The 17,012-nt window shown below is 35.1% G+C and overlaps 1 protein-coding gene across 3 annotated transcripts in view; it reads left to right on the top strand.

The window, feature by feature from the left end:
- LOC150088835 (RNA-binding protein 5-like) overlaps nucleotides 1–17,012 on the top strand; it is a 405,596-nt gene that overhangs the window by 301,590 nt on the left and 86,994 nt on the right. For all 3 annotated transcript variants that reach the window (XR_016546742.1, XM_090369695.1, XM_090369696.1), the window contains 2 exons: nucleotides 716–735; nucleotides 8,442–8,516. Coding sequence is in view for 2 of the 3 variants with exons in the window: in XM_090369695.1 (XP_090225821.1) it covers nucleotides 716–735; nucleotides 8,442–8,516 (95 nt within the window). In the remaining variant the exon portion in view is untranslated. The remainder of the gene's footprint in view (nucleotides 1–715; nucleotides 736–8,441; nucleotides 8,517–17,012) is intronic.

The following is a 17,012-nucleotide window of genomic DNA, read 5'->3' as shown; positions in this document are numbered from 1 at the left end:
TTTTTTTTTTTTTTTTTGGCTGATGCTACATAAGCTCATACACTTGCTTTCTTGCATCACATGCCCCTATTACTATAAGTATGTGGACTGTACACAATAGTCACATTATGGACCTAGCTATAAATTCTCATTGATAGGGATTCACAACCCATATGTGCATTAAATAATTTATATCAGTATTCTGAAAACAATTGAGCCTGTAATACATTTAGGTTTCATGGAGGCTTTTATTGTTTTCCGCTTTCCATTCAAGTTAGTCCCATACGTTCTCTGTAGGATATAAATATGGTGACTTGGCTAGCCAAGCCACCATATTTGCACTTATGTTCTTGTGTCCCTTGAGCCAATTTAAAATAATAGGAGCCCTGGAAACTAGATAATTGCATCTTGCTATACATGAGTGTATAAATCATTAGTGCCCTCAAATGTTCAACAAAAGGCATGGCCTGATTCATCCTGGTTGGTGTATCACTAATCTGCCACAAGTTTGTGCAACATCTTGCACACATTTGGATGAAATGCCTTGTGAAGCTAATTCAAACCAAATGTTGAATTCTCTCCACTAGCAGAACAATCCAGAAACTTTTTAGCATTTTCTTGTGTATTATTTTTCCGCATTTACAAATAACTTTTTCATTCTATTGATTTGTATTTTTTTTTATTTGATGACATTGCCATAGTGATTGATTAAAACTTTTAATTTTTTTAATAACAGGATCTTCTCAGACTTCCACTGTAAGTATGCTCTCTTTTTGTGCTAGTTTTTTAATTTGAACTGTAATTTTTATTTTTTATTACAAAGTATTTTTTCTTCTTTCTACTTTGGGGTACTTTGTTAAATAGTAAGTAATTTTATCAGTACACTTTTGTAATATACATAATATTGGCATCAAAATCCCCACCAGATCTCAGGAGTGATTTGTTAAAAAGAAACTATGCTTATTATCAGGTGGATGGGCTAAACAATATAGAGTAGGAGTCAGCAACGATTCTTGAGTGAGCCAACAAGCCCTGAAATGCATCTGGGTGGTGGTGCCCACTGAAAATAAATAACAGTAGTCTCCTCTACTAGAGAAGCGTTATTTGAAGTAGTGCACTACTTGATATCTCGTGTGGCTACCACAATACGAGATATAATCAATCGATGCTGTTACACTACTTATGTATTTAAATTTATGGGTAAACTATATGGTGTACTTACACCAATATTATATAGTTAATCTCAACCCATTTGAAGTCTAAATGCCTCGTGCATTTACACTTCAAAATATTATCATCATCTTCACCATTTGGCATTTCTCATGTTGGAAAATTAACTTTGCAACCGTGATGGCATGTCTGCATTATCAGGGTACCTGCCCACCCACTGATGCATGAGCCAACAAGCTCAGAAATGTGTCTGGCTGGTGCTGCCTACTAAGAATAAATAACAGTAGTCTTCTCTAATAGAGAAGCGTTATTTATTCAAAGTAGTGCATACCTGGTATCTCGTCGTTGAAAGTAGCCACAATGAGATATAGCCGACCGGGCTAGCCAGGTGGGTAAAGTGCCTGCCTGGCACCCCAAAGGTCGCGGGTTCGATTCCCGCCTTGGGCTTGAACCACAGTAAAATGCAAAAAAACTTTGGGAGGTGCATTATGGCCATAGAAGCTGATGTGCCAACAACTAACAAGGGGGGGGGGGAATGAGATATAATCAAACAGTGCCATTACACTACTTATGTAGTTAAATTTATGGGTAAACTATGGTGTATTTACACCAATATTGTATAGTACAAAAGTATATAAAAAGTGTATTTAGAAATCTTGATTTTACAATTAATTAAAACATGTTAGAACTGTTATTCTGGCATTTGTGATGATATTTCTTTGGAATAATTAAATGAAAACACTTTAGGTTTTGTTCAAAATCATTTTATGTCACTTTTGGAATGATTTCCTTAAGTTGCTGACTCTGATATATAGAGCACATGTTTCTTTTCATTTTGCATAATCTGTTTAGGGAAAGTGATCCCTTCATTTTTTTTAAAATGGCAGTACAGTAAACCCTCAATTTAACGGACCTTGATATAACAGATTTCGGATTTAACGGACCAGACAAATAATAATACAGTAATGTACATATTAATCTCGACCATATTATTTTTTTTTTAGGTTATACAAAACTTCAGTGTTGTTATTAATTAAAAATTAATAATAATTACCCATTTCCATTATTGTTTTGATAATTACCTACTTTTATTTTTATAATCAAATTCAGGAAATTGTTTTTTATTCTTTCTGAGAACGTGTTCAAATAGCTGTTTTCCCAAATAGCAGATAAGAGCAGCGGTGGCTTGTGAACTGAATGTGACTCGGGACACTAAACTGCAGGTCTACCGACTCGCTTTGTTTCGGTCTCAGTCTGCCTCAAGCTATCAGGTTGTATACAGAGTGTTTCTGTGATTTTTGATTTGTGACTATTATTTATTAAATAGTTTTGCAATCCTTACAATTTAAAATGGCATCAAGTGGTAGAGGAGTTAAAAGAAAGTGTGTGAACTTAAACTGTTTCTGATATCTGTAAATCAAAGGCCAAAATTGCAACATAATTTTGTATTGTGCAGTACTGTATATTGCATTAAAGCTTTTTTTTTACATTAAGAACAATAAAAAAATGCCCCCCCAAGGTTACATTCGAATTAACAGACTTTCGACATTGGACACCCTTTCTCCCCTATACGACATTGGACACCCTTTCTACCCTTTCTCATAATTTGCTATAACTGAAGCAAACTTACTTTTCAAAGGACACAGCTGCTGATTCACCTGTAGAAAGTTTCTCACCTTGAATATCTAGTTCAAGTATATCGTGTCTCAGTTTAAAGTTTTTCAGCCAACTTGTGCTTGCCATAAAAACTTTATTACCTCTTAATTTTCAATTAAAATCCAGGGCTTTTTCACACAACATTCAGCCAGACACTAGTTCACTGAAACTTCGCTCTGAGGAAAACAAAAAAATAAACTGAGTGTACTCTCTAAAGCAGCACTTTCAGGTTTCGACATTGTCTTTTTCCTGCTAGATCCTCCTTCACTATTCATAATCTTCACAAATTCTGTTATAGCATTGGAATTTTTCTTGATGTCCTAAATTGTTGAAATCCCTACATTAAACCCTTTGGATAGATTTCCTAAATTTTCACCTTTTCTCATTCTATTAATAATTTCTGTTTTTCATTGCAGTGTTAAAACTACGCATTTTCTTTTCGTTCATTTTACTGTTAAAAATTGAGAAAAATAATAAATCGCACAGTTTCAGACCAATATTCTTACCGAAACTGGAGCTAAACTAATCTGAAATTGACTCTCAATTTTCGAAAAAACCCTGTAGTCTCTGTGATATTTTTCTAAAGCACATTTCTGAAGATCACATAGAATTCTAGAGGTCACAACCATAAAACAATTTGCAGTTTTTGGTTTATTGGGCTTTTTGTTTGTACAATCTGTTATAAACAGGTAGTAAACTCAATCTTTCGCTTATTATAATCAAAATTCAATTTGCAAACATGATCACTATAACCGGAGCTAAAAATAAAAGAAGAAAGATCAGCCATTTAAATTATTCCAGATAACTAACTTCCGAATAACCGACATTCTACTGTATACACGTGCACCAGTTCTTACTCTTAGTTACCCTAACACAGCCCATGTATTTACTTGTTTCATGATGGCTCCTAGCAGTTCCTGAAACCCCCAGCAACTTGCTTTCTACGCTGCTGCTCATTCCAATAGAAGCAGTGCAAGAATCACTTCCACCTGCGGCTACTGTTAATCTATTGGTCTTTAACCCCCCACACTAACATTTTTCCGAACCATCTAACACTGTCTTGATAGCATCAACACATATTCTTGCACCCTTTCTATTTAAGTGTGTCCCATCCCTGTAAAAGTCTTCTCTTCTGTTAACAAGCACAGACTACACCAAGAAAAATCCAATCCCATGAGCCTTGCACAATCTCTCTCCAGGGCCAAATTGATTGACAAGGCTCTCATATACTCCTTCCTATCGTGTCTGGGGAGAATTGCAGACACCTTCAATTTTAACCCTAACTCGTGATTTTTTTTCCACATTGACCTGTTTTTGTTAATTGAATTTGCAGATCTACTCTTAATACCATTAGTGCTAATGTGTACAATGATATCATCTTTTGTGCCCTTAAGATGATATCTGCTCTACTAAGTCATCAACTTTTTCCCCTGGCAGACATACCCTGGTCCTATTCCACCTATCCTTTTTGCACAATATATTTCCCATTTCCCTGACAATCAAGTCATCAGCAATAACTGGCACCTGTGGGAACACTGCATTCTGCCTTGAAGATTGCTGCTATGTTGCCTGTTGCATGAGAGTGAGGTTTGCATTGTGTTGGATAGCCAAGAGCTCGATGGGTTCCCCCATTTTAATTCCTTTGAGGGCATCTGTCCTGCTCCTGAAACTCTCATAACGTCCATCAGAACACTGAGTTGGTGCCTAATTTCTTCACACTCTCTAACTAATACATACAAAGACATTCTCCTTGGCTAGATCATGTTCTGTTCCAGAAAGGGCCACATACATATCACAAGTTGCACATTTTTTTAGACTGTAATGCATTGGAGAATCGCTCCCTTCTGTTCTCCCCCGAGCCACATCACTCCAGCTACTTCGCGCCACTTGCTTTGCTGCTCTGGTTTGGGGCATGTTTTCTGTTTAAATACAATTTAATTGATTCACAATGAAAATTAATAAATTTAATTGATCATTTGGCAACACTACACTAAGCTAACAGATTCCTCAATGCAGTATTATGCTCTTAAGTTTTATGTTTACCTTATGCCAGTGTTTCTCAATCTGTGTGCAGCACACCAATGTGTGTTGATGACAAAAACGAGCAACAATCAACATAAAAAAAAACGTTGTAAATATGACGATGATTATTTGGCGATGAGATTTTCTTATATTGGTACCCAAGATTGTCCTCAACCTTTATGTGTGGTATGTGGTTTAAAATTGTCAAAAGAATCGGCGGTGCCAAGTAAGATTTATCATCCAAAACTATCGAATATTTTAAAAGACTGCAGGCCTCTACTAGAAAACAAGGTACAGAATTTTATAATGTGGCTAAAATATCTGATGAAGTGCAATAAGCCAGCTATTTAGTAGATGAACTAGTGGGGGGGGGGGAAATCTCACCTGATTGCAGAAAATCGGATTTTAACAGCATGTCAGGTAATCGTGAAAAGCATTTTTGGAGAGGTAGCTGAAAAAAAAACAATGACAATATTACTTTTGAACATCACAATTAGCAGGCGTAAAAAGATGTCCGATGATATTGAAGAACAAATTGTTCAACCTTTTAATAATTTTAGGTGACCATTTAATTAGTAGATATTCTACAGATATTAACATTTTCCGCCCAGTTAATAGCATTTGTCAGGTTTATCGAAAACGACACAATTATTAATCATATTTTTTTGTTGTTGTAAAGAACTCACTGAAAGAACAAGCAGCCAAGACATTTTCAAAGTAATAAATAATTATTTAAAAAAGTGTTGTATATTATGGAAGTTGTATGTTGGCATTTGTACCAACGGTGCTCCCACGATGACAGGAGCACTGAAAGGATTTGTAAACTTAGTAAAACGATGCAATTTGAATATTATTACAACACTGTTTTATACACAGAGACGTTCTAGTAGCAAAGACAGTCATACCCGATTTAAAACTTGTACTTGATCAAGCAGTTAAAATGGTCAATTATATCAAAACTAGACCACAAAAAATACGTATTTTTGGAAAATTATGCAAGGAACTGTAGTCTGATCATTTTTCTTTAATAATGCATACTGACATTCAGTGGCTATTGAAAGGTAATGTACTTATGTGTATGTATGAGTTGCATGAGGAAATGCTTATATTTTTTTCACTGGAGCAATCAGAATTTTGTGATTATTTAAGTGATGAAATTTGGTGCTGTAAATTAGCTTTTCTAGCAGGTTTATTCGTGCAGCTAAATAAATTAAATATCAGTATGCAAGGCTCAGAGGAAAATTTACTCACTTCTGCTGACAAGTTGTTTGCCTTTAAAGAAAAGTTGAGTATATGGAAAAAATATGCAAATGAAAAAAAATTTAGAAATGTTTCCCTTGACTTCCAAAACGAATTATATAAAATAATTAATGCAATAAGTGAAATATTAGAGCTGTTAAAAACAAAAATTGAGCATTACTTAATACCAAAAAATATTTGTGGGTAAGAGACCCATTTGCAACAAGAAACCTTCCAACATTAGAGCTTAATTTGCAAGAAGAAGAAGAATTGGCTGAGATCCATAGTGATCCAATTTGCACAAATTTCGGAAAAGGCAGTTAGAATTTTATTGTCATTTTCCACTTCCTACTTGTGTGAAACAGGGCTTTCCACTTTAAACGAGATTAAACAAAGAGAGAGAGAGAGAGAGAGAGAGAGAGTGAGAGAAACTGAAGTCAGTACAAGAGGTGCTGAGAGCAAGCCTATCCACAATAAATCCTCGTATTAAATAACTGTGCCTCCCATCAAACCCGACCACCTTACTGCTTAAAATGTTATAATTGTATATTTTTATATAATTATGTTAATTTTTTTTATGTATTTTCTTTCAAATTTCATGTATGTTCAAAAAAGTAACGTTAAAAGCATCTTAAACAAATAATAAGTGTATTATTAAATATACCCAACAGAAATAACTTCCATTTTGTGAATATATGATAAATATATATTATATATATGTGTATATAATACATACAAGTATATATTATTGATTGCAGTGTGCCACAACAATGAAAAGGTTGAGAAACACTGCCTTACGCTATCAAGTTCAAGTTTTACGCTACGCTATACTGTACAATCTAATGTACTATAACAGTGGCGGCAAGTTTCAAACGGATAAAGGTTCTACGTATATTAAGTAGTAACCTACAAAAAATCTAGCTATCGTTGCCATGCTCTACTATTTTTTTAACCTCCTTAATATTGAAATTCTCAACACAGTCTTCCTAAAGCTTTCTCCACACTCCATCACTTTTCGCTGCATATCCTTCCAGACATTAATGGTATTATCAATGGCATATTTAATATTGTATGCATTCAAAAATTCTTGGTGCATCCCGTTGCATTTCTCCCCTTTCCATTCACAGCCTTAAAAAAAAAAAAAGGGTGAAAATTACTTACATGGTGAACTAAAATCAATAGTGTAAACACAGTGTGTCCATAAACAATATATAAACGAAGAGTGACTGGAAAACAAAAGTAAACTGAAAACACCATTGCTGACTGGTGCTACTACATAGTGTGTAGCTACAAGCAACTCCCTGTCAGGTATATGACAATTCCTAAAGAGAAGTTTTATAAACAACATTTCAGTTAATTAGAATCCACGAATAGGTGCTACCTTTCCTATAACACCATTAGGCAGGAGAATGTATAAATTGTATGCAAGAAATGGTACATGCTTTTGGTAACCAATTCTGTGCAGTGCTATTGTCATAAACAAAACTTTATAACTCAGAATTTTTGAAGGAGTGCAAAACACAAATGGTATCTTTCTTGAAGCAATCATAATCAGGTGATACCTGACAGACAATCCTAATAGAAATCCATAGACAGAAATGTCCTATAAAGATAATGTTTGATAGCATACTGTACTGATAAACAGTACATTAACACATTTGTATGTTGCCAGTGAATTCAATTTATACTGCACTGTGGACTTCAAAGTAATCTTGGATTTTTTCCAAAAATCTGTTTTCTTCCTGCTTTTGCAACCAACTCTGGTTTTGACCAAAAAATGTCCTGTCTTTCCTCTTTCTTACAGGTAATGGATCTCCAGCTTCGAAAATTTAATGTTTGCAGACATGAAGATTTAATACATAATGGTGCAACGTGGCTTGAGTCACTGATGTGCCTAAAACCACACCAGTAGTTGAATCTCCTGCTTACATCTTTATGCTGGTGGGATTGTTAGAATTATGTTATTGTTAGCATTAGCATTAGTAGAGGCATATGATGCAAGAAAGCAAGCTTTACATAGCATCAGCAAAAAAAAAATGCCTATGTGAAAAGCTGAGTGGTACTTTAAATGCTTGTGGACTAGCATTAGCATGAAGATCAAGGTGTCAAAATACCCAATTCTGTTTTGTTTCTCATAAAAAAAATTGCTACATCTGTAACTGTGATTATCCTCAACAATGATCAGATTCTAAACAAGAATGTGTGTGTGTGTGTGTGCGTGCGCGTGCGTGCGCGTGCACATACATGCATAGACATATATGTGCATAATTATAATTTAAAAATTAGAATCAGTTAGTTTCACTTATCTTCAATTAAAATAAAATATTTGTACCAAAAATTATATGTGTTTTTAAAAAAATTCTTATTGTATTTAGAAATCAGAAGATTCTAACAAGAAACAGCCACCCACATCGCACAGTAATCGTCCTCCTGGATCAGTTACTAATGTGGTATGTTTTGGTGATAATACTTAACACTTAATGTATACGATGATTATTTTAGCATTGTATGTATATGCATACTATTATACAGCTTATATGCCCAGTTGTAAACAACTGTATTGTTGAATTGGCTATACTCTTAATAACTCAAAACAAAACTGAGGTGACCTCTCCCAACTATTTCCATATTAGTAAAAAAAAAAAAAAAAAAGCTAAAAGGGGAGATCGAGTTCTGTACTATAATCTGTTTAATGTTGAAATATCCATATAGAATTTTTACAAACTGGAAATCCAAAATAGTCAGAAAGCTGTCCCTGTTTTTTGTTTCTCCAGTAAAGTCTCAATTTAGTGGGCCCTGATAGATCCCATATCCCTTGTGATAGTTTCATATAACTTGCATTGGATGGAACTGAAGACAGTGATGTTCCGTAGAAAGCAGAAGTGGAAAAACAGAACATTAAGGATTGTGTATTGACTACAGATGCAAAAGTGACAACTGATATCGTACATTAAAACACATTCTCTGCTGCATATATATGCTAGGGTCCTTTATTTGTGCCATGGGGCACTTCTGTGGGATGCTGGAACAAGTAAACACTGCTTTTTAGTAAATGATTTCATCTGTGAAGAATAATCAGTCCAAGTAACGTCGACATCTGTTGTTTGTAGCATTCCAACATCAATAGATGCATTTTAATGATGTTCAGAATCTGCATAACTTGAATGAAATTATATTTCGGTATCAGATGACATATTATAAAGAACTGATTCAATGTCATCAGCTTCAACATACTGGCCACACCTGTTCCTTTTCAGTGTGAGGTCCCAGACTGTGGATCCATTATATAACAACCCTTTATTAGGGGAAAAATTTATAGGAAAAAACAAAAAAAACTTTTTACACAAAATTTTATCATTAGATACATACTAAGGATGATGTTTTATTTTTCACAAACTAAAGAATTAAAATTCAGTAAACAATCTTCAAAAAGTTTTACTTTTTCTTCTTGTGGAAAATACTAAACTAGATAAAACAATTTCAGCACATAAGCAAAGAACATATGACCAAGTATACAGCTTTTATAGCACTCTTTATATGGTGCGATTAACGCTAAGCAAAATTCCAGCAATAATGCAGTAGTTCATGGTTCAATCAGTGTGTGAATATCACTCAGTTGTTCATTTCATGTGCTTTTTCCTTTACAGCACTCATTTATTGACTGCAATTCAGTGGACACATGTTTGCATCAAGGCACAAAAATTGCAATTCGTTTTGACACAAGTTTGCATACAGGCAGAGAACGTGCTACCACATGGTTCAGTTCCTCTGCTAGTTGATAATTTCATATTTCAGAGTATTATTTTATGCAGACTCAATCTTTATAGGTATATCTTTATAAATTAATTCAGTATTGGATTATTCAAAATGCTTTGTATTTTAAACTCTGTACCGTTTCCCCTACTAGCAATAGAAGATTTTATGTGAATTTTGATATGGATAATTTGAAATACATCTGTAATGAATTAGATCCTGCAACTTGTGAATATCTTGTCTGATTCAAAAAGACTGCTGAGACAAACTACAGGCAAACATTGTTATAATGAAATTGAATGGAGTTCTAATGGAAATTGACATAGTACACTATGTAATATCATTATACAGTATATGGCAGATTTTAATTTTACATTTCTGTTCACTTCCTGAAGGATTTTGCCCGTGAAATCGCAGAGAATTCATGTAACTGTAAGATGTGTTTACAGGTGCACAAATAATCTAAGTTGTGTATGCTACTGAAAAAAATAAAATAATAATCTGGTCACTAATGATACAAAATGTAATTACCAAAAATAGAGGTATTGTGCATCTTCAGGTCACCACATGTACACGCTCGATTTTAAGAGAAAATGATAATAAATTTGCTTCAGAGAAAAAAATACTTTCATGTAGTGTTATAAAAGAATTAATTATTCTTGAGAAATTCTAAATGAAGAATTTGAAGTAATTTTCCATTTATTAATATAATAACAAAGATCAGGAAGTTTAATTTTTTGTTGCCATAATAGCTAATGCTGCTTGATGTGTACAAGTTGTATATTAAAAAATAAAGCAGAGTTGTTTATTATGTATAACTTGTGCATACCTTTTAAAGAGAGTCTATTGATTGTTAATTGCAACTTCTTAAGCTAGTTTTAGAGAGGATGAGAGTGAAAAGAGAGTGATTTTACTTTGGTGGTGTAAATTTAAATCTGTTTTTGTTTATACAGAGAACTACAGAGCATCTTAGGAGCTTTAACCTCATTTTCACAACTACTACTTGAAGAAGCGAGTTAAAAGACAATAGATAGAAAAATTTTGTGTTATATGCCCCATGTTCAAATTTAACAGTTCTAATGCCTTGAAAATTTGTTTTTTTTTTTTTTTTTTTTGCAATATTTATTTTAACATATAGTTGTGCATAATATTTTCCTTGTAGGCAGCTTCCACGGTTAATCTTTTCCATAAATATCAACTTATATAAAGAAGATTTAATTGCACACAACCAAGGTAAGGTTTCACAACTGTAATCACATTTTTCAGGTGTTCTGAAGTGAAATCAAGCTTTCCTCTGGCTTGTGTAGTGTAATTTGTAAATGCACTTCACACTTCATTATGAAGTTTACTGAAACCCATAATAATAATAATCTGCCATCTTTGCATGGCTATCCTCTCTTTTCAGCAGGTATGTACAATTATATAAAATAAACAACATAGCCTCTATTTTTACATTCATGTACAGCTTGTATACATCAAATTGTATAATTAGTAATGGTAGCAAAAATGAAACTTAGCAGTCTTCTTATCACCTTAGAGAATTTATTGAATTTCACCACAGCTCAATCTTTTTGTATTGACTAAAGTAACATACTAAATGAATTCATGAATGTCTGTCACAACAAAATTAAAAGATTATTATTAATATTTTAAATGAGAATTAGAAAAATCTGCAGTGTATCTGACTAAAAAATTCTCTTGATTTATTAATACTGACAAATTCTGGATAAGGAACCCATTTAAATCAAATAAAGAACAAATAGTGTGAAAAAAGTGCAGAAACATATCTGTCTAAAATTAAGATGAAAATCATTTTAAGATGCCTTATGACTCATTTTTTGGTTGTATGATTACAGCTAAAAATTAGGCCAAATTCTTCTATATAAACCTCTGTCTTATTGCCATAAATTTAAGTAGGGGGGAACCTTGTCTCTGGTTCATGAAGTTACAAAAAAAGACCTTAGCTTCAGACCTGCTCACCACAGTAGTATCTGAAATTCCAAACATCAAGGATACTGTAAATTAGACACCATCTTTGAAGAACTATGACAATAAGAAGAGCATTTTAGAAAGATCCAAAATTTCTAGAGAAGTGAAGTTTAAAAGATGCCTCCATTCATTTGCAAAATCTGATATGGGTAATGCCATGGTGGCTTAAAACACCAAGGATTGTGCTGACTGACAAAATTGTGACAAATTATGGGACATCAGCACCTTTAATAATTAGTCTAATTCTTCCTTAAATTTATTCAAACTACCCACTTCCACAACAACAGATGTTAATTTGTTCCAACAATTCAGGAAGGGTGTGGATTTGTTGTTCTGTTAGATATGTGAAGATTTGCTTTCTGACTAAAAGCAAGTCTTTTCACCTATATCCTGCACTATCCTTTCTCAGTATAAATTTGTCTCCTTATATGTGTTTCCCAATCAAGAGTAAGTATGCCATCAGCATTTAGTTTACCCAATCCATTCAAAGCGTTAAACACTTCAATCAGATCTTCTCACCAGGGCCTCATCTTAAGCCCTCAATTTGAAGGAACTGAAGTTTTTCTTAGTAAGAGTATCCTTTTATATTTCTGACTAATCTTGTTGCTCTTCTCTGCACACGTTCCAGCAGATCTGTACCCGTCCCGAAATTAGGCTTTCAGATGTGTGTGCTGTATTCAAGGTGCAGCCTAACAGTTGTCTTATACGAGGTAATCACTTCCTTGTCTCTGCTGTCGTCAAAATATTTTGTATTCCTGTATGTATGTGCAAGGGAGTGCATTGTTACATCTTGATTTTCCTTGTCACATGACAGACCTGCATTTTATATTGTATCATGCCACATACTATTTAGTTGACAAAGATGCACCCTATCCTGAAAGCTGCTTGCTTATGTTCTGTGATTTTAATTTATTTTATCCTCACTTACATTCTGCAATTTTAGCATTACTAGAGGCATATGATGCAAGAAAGCAAGCTTATATAGCATCAGCCAAAAAAAATTGGAATGCTGGTGACAAAAAAATATAAAATAAGTAAATAAATAAAAAAACTTTCCAATTTCACTCATCCATTCACTCCAAATACTTGTCTAGTTCTGCCTTGAACTTATTTAAGTTGTTGACCCCACTCCACTCGACAGATGGAAGTTTGTTCCAACTATCAACCACCCACTGGCTAAAGGAAAATTTCTGCACATCTATTTTACAATTGTTTTTCCTCAATTTGAATTTATGCCCCCTCAGCTGGGTAATCAGAGCAAGAGGACTAATCCCATCAGCATTGAGCTTGCTCAAACCATTCAAGGTCTTATACACCTCAATCAGATCACCTCGTAGGTGCTTAGTCTCCAGAAGCTGCAATTCGCAGAACTTAAGCCTTTCTTTAACTTATTTTTGTATATTTAGTTAAATAAAGCTGTCGGTAATTTTTGAAATAGCCTTATCAATATTGCTTCTCTGTGTTGTGTTTTTCAGTCAACCATGTGAGTATGCTGTTGTCCCTCTAGCGAAGTTGTTGTCCTCAGAATTTAGCTCTTTAGAAATGACATTTGTCTGCATGTCAACTTAAAAGTAACTGATCTCTTTTAACCAGATAACATTACCCATTAGGCAAAACTGTTATCCATCAAAAACTATTCACAATGCTTTGTCTAATATGTGATGTTATCCAAATAAAACAATATTAGTTACTCTAAGTTGACTACATGAACAAATGTAATGGTTTCTAAAGAGCTTAATTCTGAATGCTGTCAGTCACTGGATGAACAAGAGTCCCAGACAGTGAATAAAAAACATAATGCAGAGAAGTGCTATTTCAAAATGCACAAGGTCTTTTTTCTAATATATGTGTGGCACTTTCAAAAAATTGCAGAGGCTGTTTTGATAAAAGTCTGCAATATACAGCATTTTCACTTAACCAGCTATCATAAAGCTCATTGCACTGTTCCCAAAGTTTTCAAATTTAAAGTACCTTTTTGAGATGATTGTATAAGAAATGCCTGCTGAATTTTAGACTTTCTACCCTCAGGATTCGCATTTGTGTCATCCATTGCAGGCTTAGGGATCTTTATCTCATTGAAGCCAGAACCATCCAGGATTTAAGAAGTATGATTATTACTTCTGTTTTTAAATCCTCATTAGTGTGCTATGTGCTCAGGATCTATACAAGACTGTTACCTTTTACAGGAGGCAGCAAAATAAATTTAATAATTTACTCTATGAGATCTCTTTTGCCCATGACTATTCTTTTCACAATGAGGATTGTAGCAATATCTCTCAATATTTCTTACACTTAAGCAGTAAAGAGCAATGCCAACTCTTGAATTGTGGCTTGAAATTTTCCGTATTACCCTACAAACGACCCATGACTTATTTGACTATGGTTTAGTGGGGGTTAAAGATTCTGTCAGTTAACTGCACAAAGAAATCATGGAAATCCGATTCAAGGTACAGCATATACGCCGCATAGCTTCCATGCTTAACTGCATCCAACACAGAACCTTCATTTCACTCTGAGATCATGATATATTATTGTCCTCCCCGTAGAAAGGGGCTATCACACTGTTGTCTTGAACATGTCTGGTTATATTTAGAAGGCCCTGTCTTTCCTGCAAGTCTGTGAAAGATCCTCCGATTAAAATAGTAAAGAATTTGGAGTCTGAAGTTAATCAGCTGTATATTCTTGGTGTTTGCAGAACAAGATTGATAAAGAACTATATTGGAGATCATGTTTTGGGCTGCCAGCTTTCTTAATTTTATGAGTTCCATAAAATTGGGAAAATAATTTATTAAAATTAAGATGTATTATTTAGGATAAAATTAGGATGTATGATTTATGGAGCTTAGGTAACCCTAAGATCCATAAATCCCATCATTGTGAGCTGGGGGCAATACATGGAACCCTCTTATCTGTTAAAACCTGTTGTTGGCAAAATTTATTATATTATCAGTATTAGTGCTCAATTTATCCAGGCTAATAGAGACTGATATTTCTGAAGGCTAGATCATTATTTAATTCTACATAATCTCTTTGTTTGCTTCTGTTCACCTCCACCAAGCCATTATTATCAATCATTTTTTATACCAGCAGACAGGATACAATCACAGGTGTCCTTGTCAGCTTCATCATAGCCAACATTGCTATGGAAGAGCTAGTAGTTAATGTTTTTTCAACTTTGCCAATTCTAATCCAGCTGTGATGGTGCTATATTGATGATGTGTTCAGAGTCATTCCCTGAGGGATGGGCTGTGACCTGTAATTCTCCATTATCTTAATTCTTCCCTCCTCTACATCCACTTTACCATAGAATTAGAGGCCAACATTGGTTTTCCTTTAATAGATGTGATGGTACATTGTGTGGGCCAGTTTACATAGTATGGGTACACATGCATGCCCCTGGGCATCTGTAGAGCACTGCTCATGCTTTTAGTTGGATGGGTCCTATTCCAGTTACATGGTATACAGAAATACTGAGGTTGCCAAAATAAAGGTGGGTTTAATAAGGTGTGAATATCCCATGTACTAGATAAACTTGAGCTACAGGCTCATTACAACATCCACCCACTATCTGGTCATTTCCAAGCATTTTTCCAGGATACTGTGGAATTACCACATTAGATGCATACAACTCCCTGGCAGAAAATTGCAGTTCTCATTATTAAATTAAAAATCTCTATACATTAATTATAGCAGGGTGATTTTGATTGTGACAAAAGGTGCGTGAATTGTGGAGTATGTTACATTGGTGAATCTTCATGAGATTAAGACCATATTCATGATCACGAGGAGGCTGTTGACATGGCAATTTTTCTTCCCTCTGCCATTGCTGAGTATTACTGGAATAAACAATATGAGAAACTGGATTGGGCTGCATTAATGTTTAGATTATTAACTGATAGCACAATTTCCATTTGTGCTTGTGGCTTGAGATTATATATTTCCAGTGGGCCACAATTTTAACTGCAATAAAGGTATCCCCATTCACCCCATTATGGAATTCACTGTCCTACAATATGATGAACACTAGTGCATGCAGAATATTGTTGCTACTACACATCATCAAAATTGTGTGCTGTAGGTGGACAGGAGGGAGGAGATAGAAACAAGTGTATGGTGAGAAAAGGTTATGCAGAAATTTCAAAATAATTCAAATAGAAGGCAATATGCAGCTAATAAAAATGAATGCTCAGGTATGTTGGGGATTCTAAAACCAAACCTGTCAATAGAGGGCTTTGTTATTAGAGGAATGAGTAGAATAGAAGCAGTTAAATATTAAAGTATATACACATACAACCGATGAGCCAAAACATTATGACCAGTGAGTCCATATGCAAATCGAAGGAACTGCAGGTGAACTACGGTGTGGGTCGGGACATGGTATAAAAAACACCTGATACCGAGCTCCTTTAATCAGTGTTACTCTTGTTCTTCAGATGGAAAAGGCAGCAGACTTAAGCGAGTTTGACAAAGGCCAAATTGTAATTTTCCAGATGACTGGGTCAGAGCATATCTGAAACGACATGGCTGGTGGGGTACTCATGGTCAGCTGTGGTTAGTACCTACCAAAAGTGGTCCGAGGAGGAGGGGGGGGGGAACCCACAAATCGTCAGCAAGGCGTTGGATGACCACTGCTCATCAATGCTCGAGGTGAGCGAGGCTCTCCCAGATGGTACATTTCAACAGAAGGGCGACTGTGGCCAACTTGCTGGTAATTGGAATGCTGGTGACAGAAGTAACATTGCACAACACACAGTACATCGAAACCTGCTGAAAATGGGACTGCTTAGCCACATGTCGCTCCGAGTGCCCATGCTAACCACAGTTCGCCGGCGACAGCGCCTACAGTAGGCACGCAAGCATCAAAACTGGACCTTGAGTGATTGGAGGGAGGTCGTCTGGTCCGATGAATCACATTTCCTGTTGCATCATGTGGACGGCAGGATACGTGTGCATCGTTTACTTGGGGAAGCGATGGCACCTGGATGCACCATGGGACAAAAACAAGCTGGTGTCATGCTTTGGGCAACTTTCTGCTGGGATACCCTGGGTCCAGTCATCCATGTGCCAGGCACTCTGACATCTACCACCTACCTAAACATCATTGCTGACCAGGTACACCCTTTCATGGCAACGGTCTTCCCCTCTGACAATACCGTCTTTCAGCAGGATAATGCACATCGCCCAGATTGTTCGAGACTGGTTTG

Source organism: Mastigoproctus giganteus, chromosome 3, assembly GCF_048544385.1.
Source record: "Mastigoproctus giganteus isolate SK-2022 chromosome 3, ASM4854438v1, whole genome shotgun sequence".
NCBI lineage: Eukaryota > Metazoa > Arthropoda > Arachnida > Uropygi > Thelyphonidae > Mastigoproctus > Mastigoproctus giganteus.
This window is presented reverse-complemented; position numbering and strand designations above follow the sequence as displayed.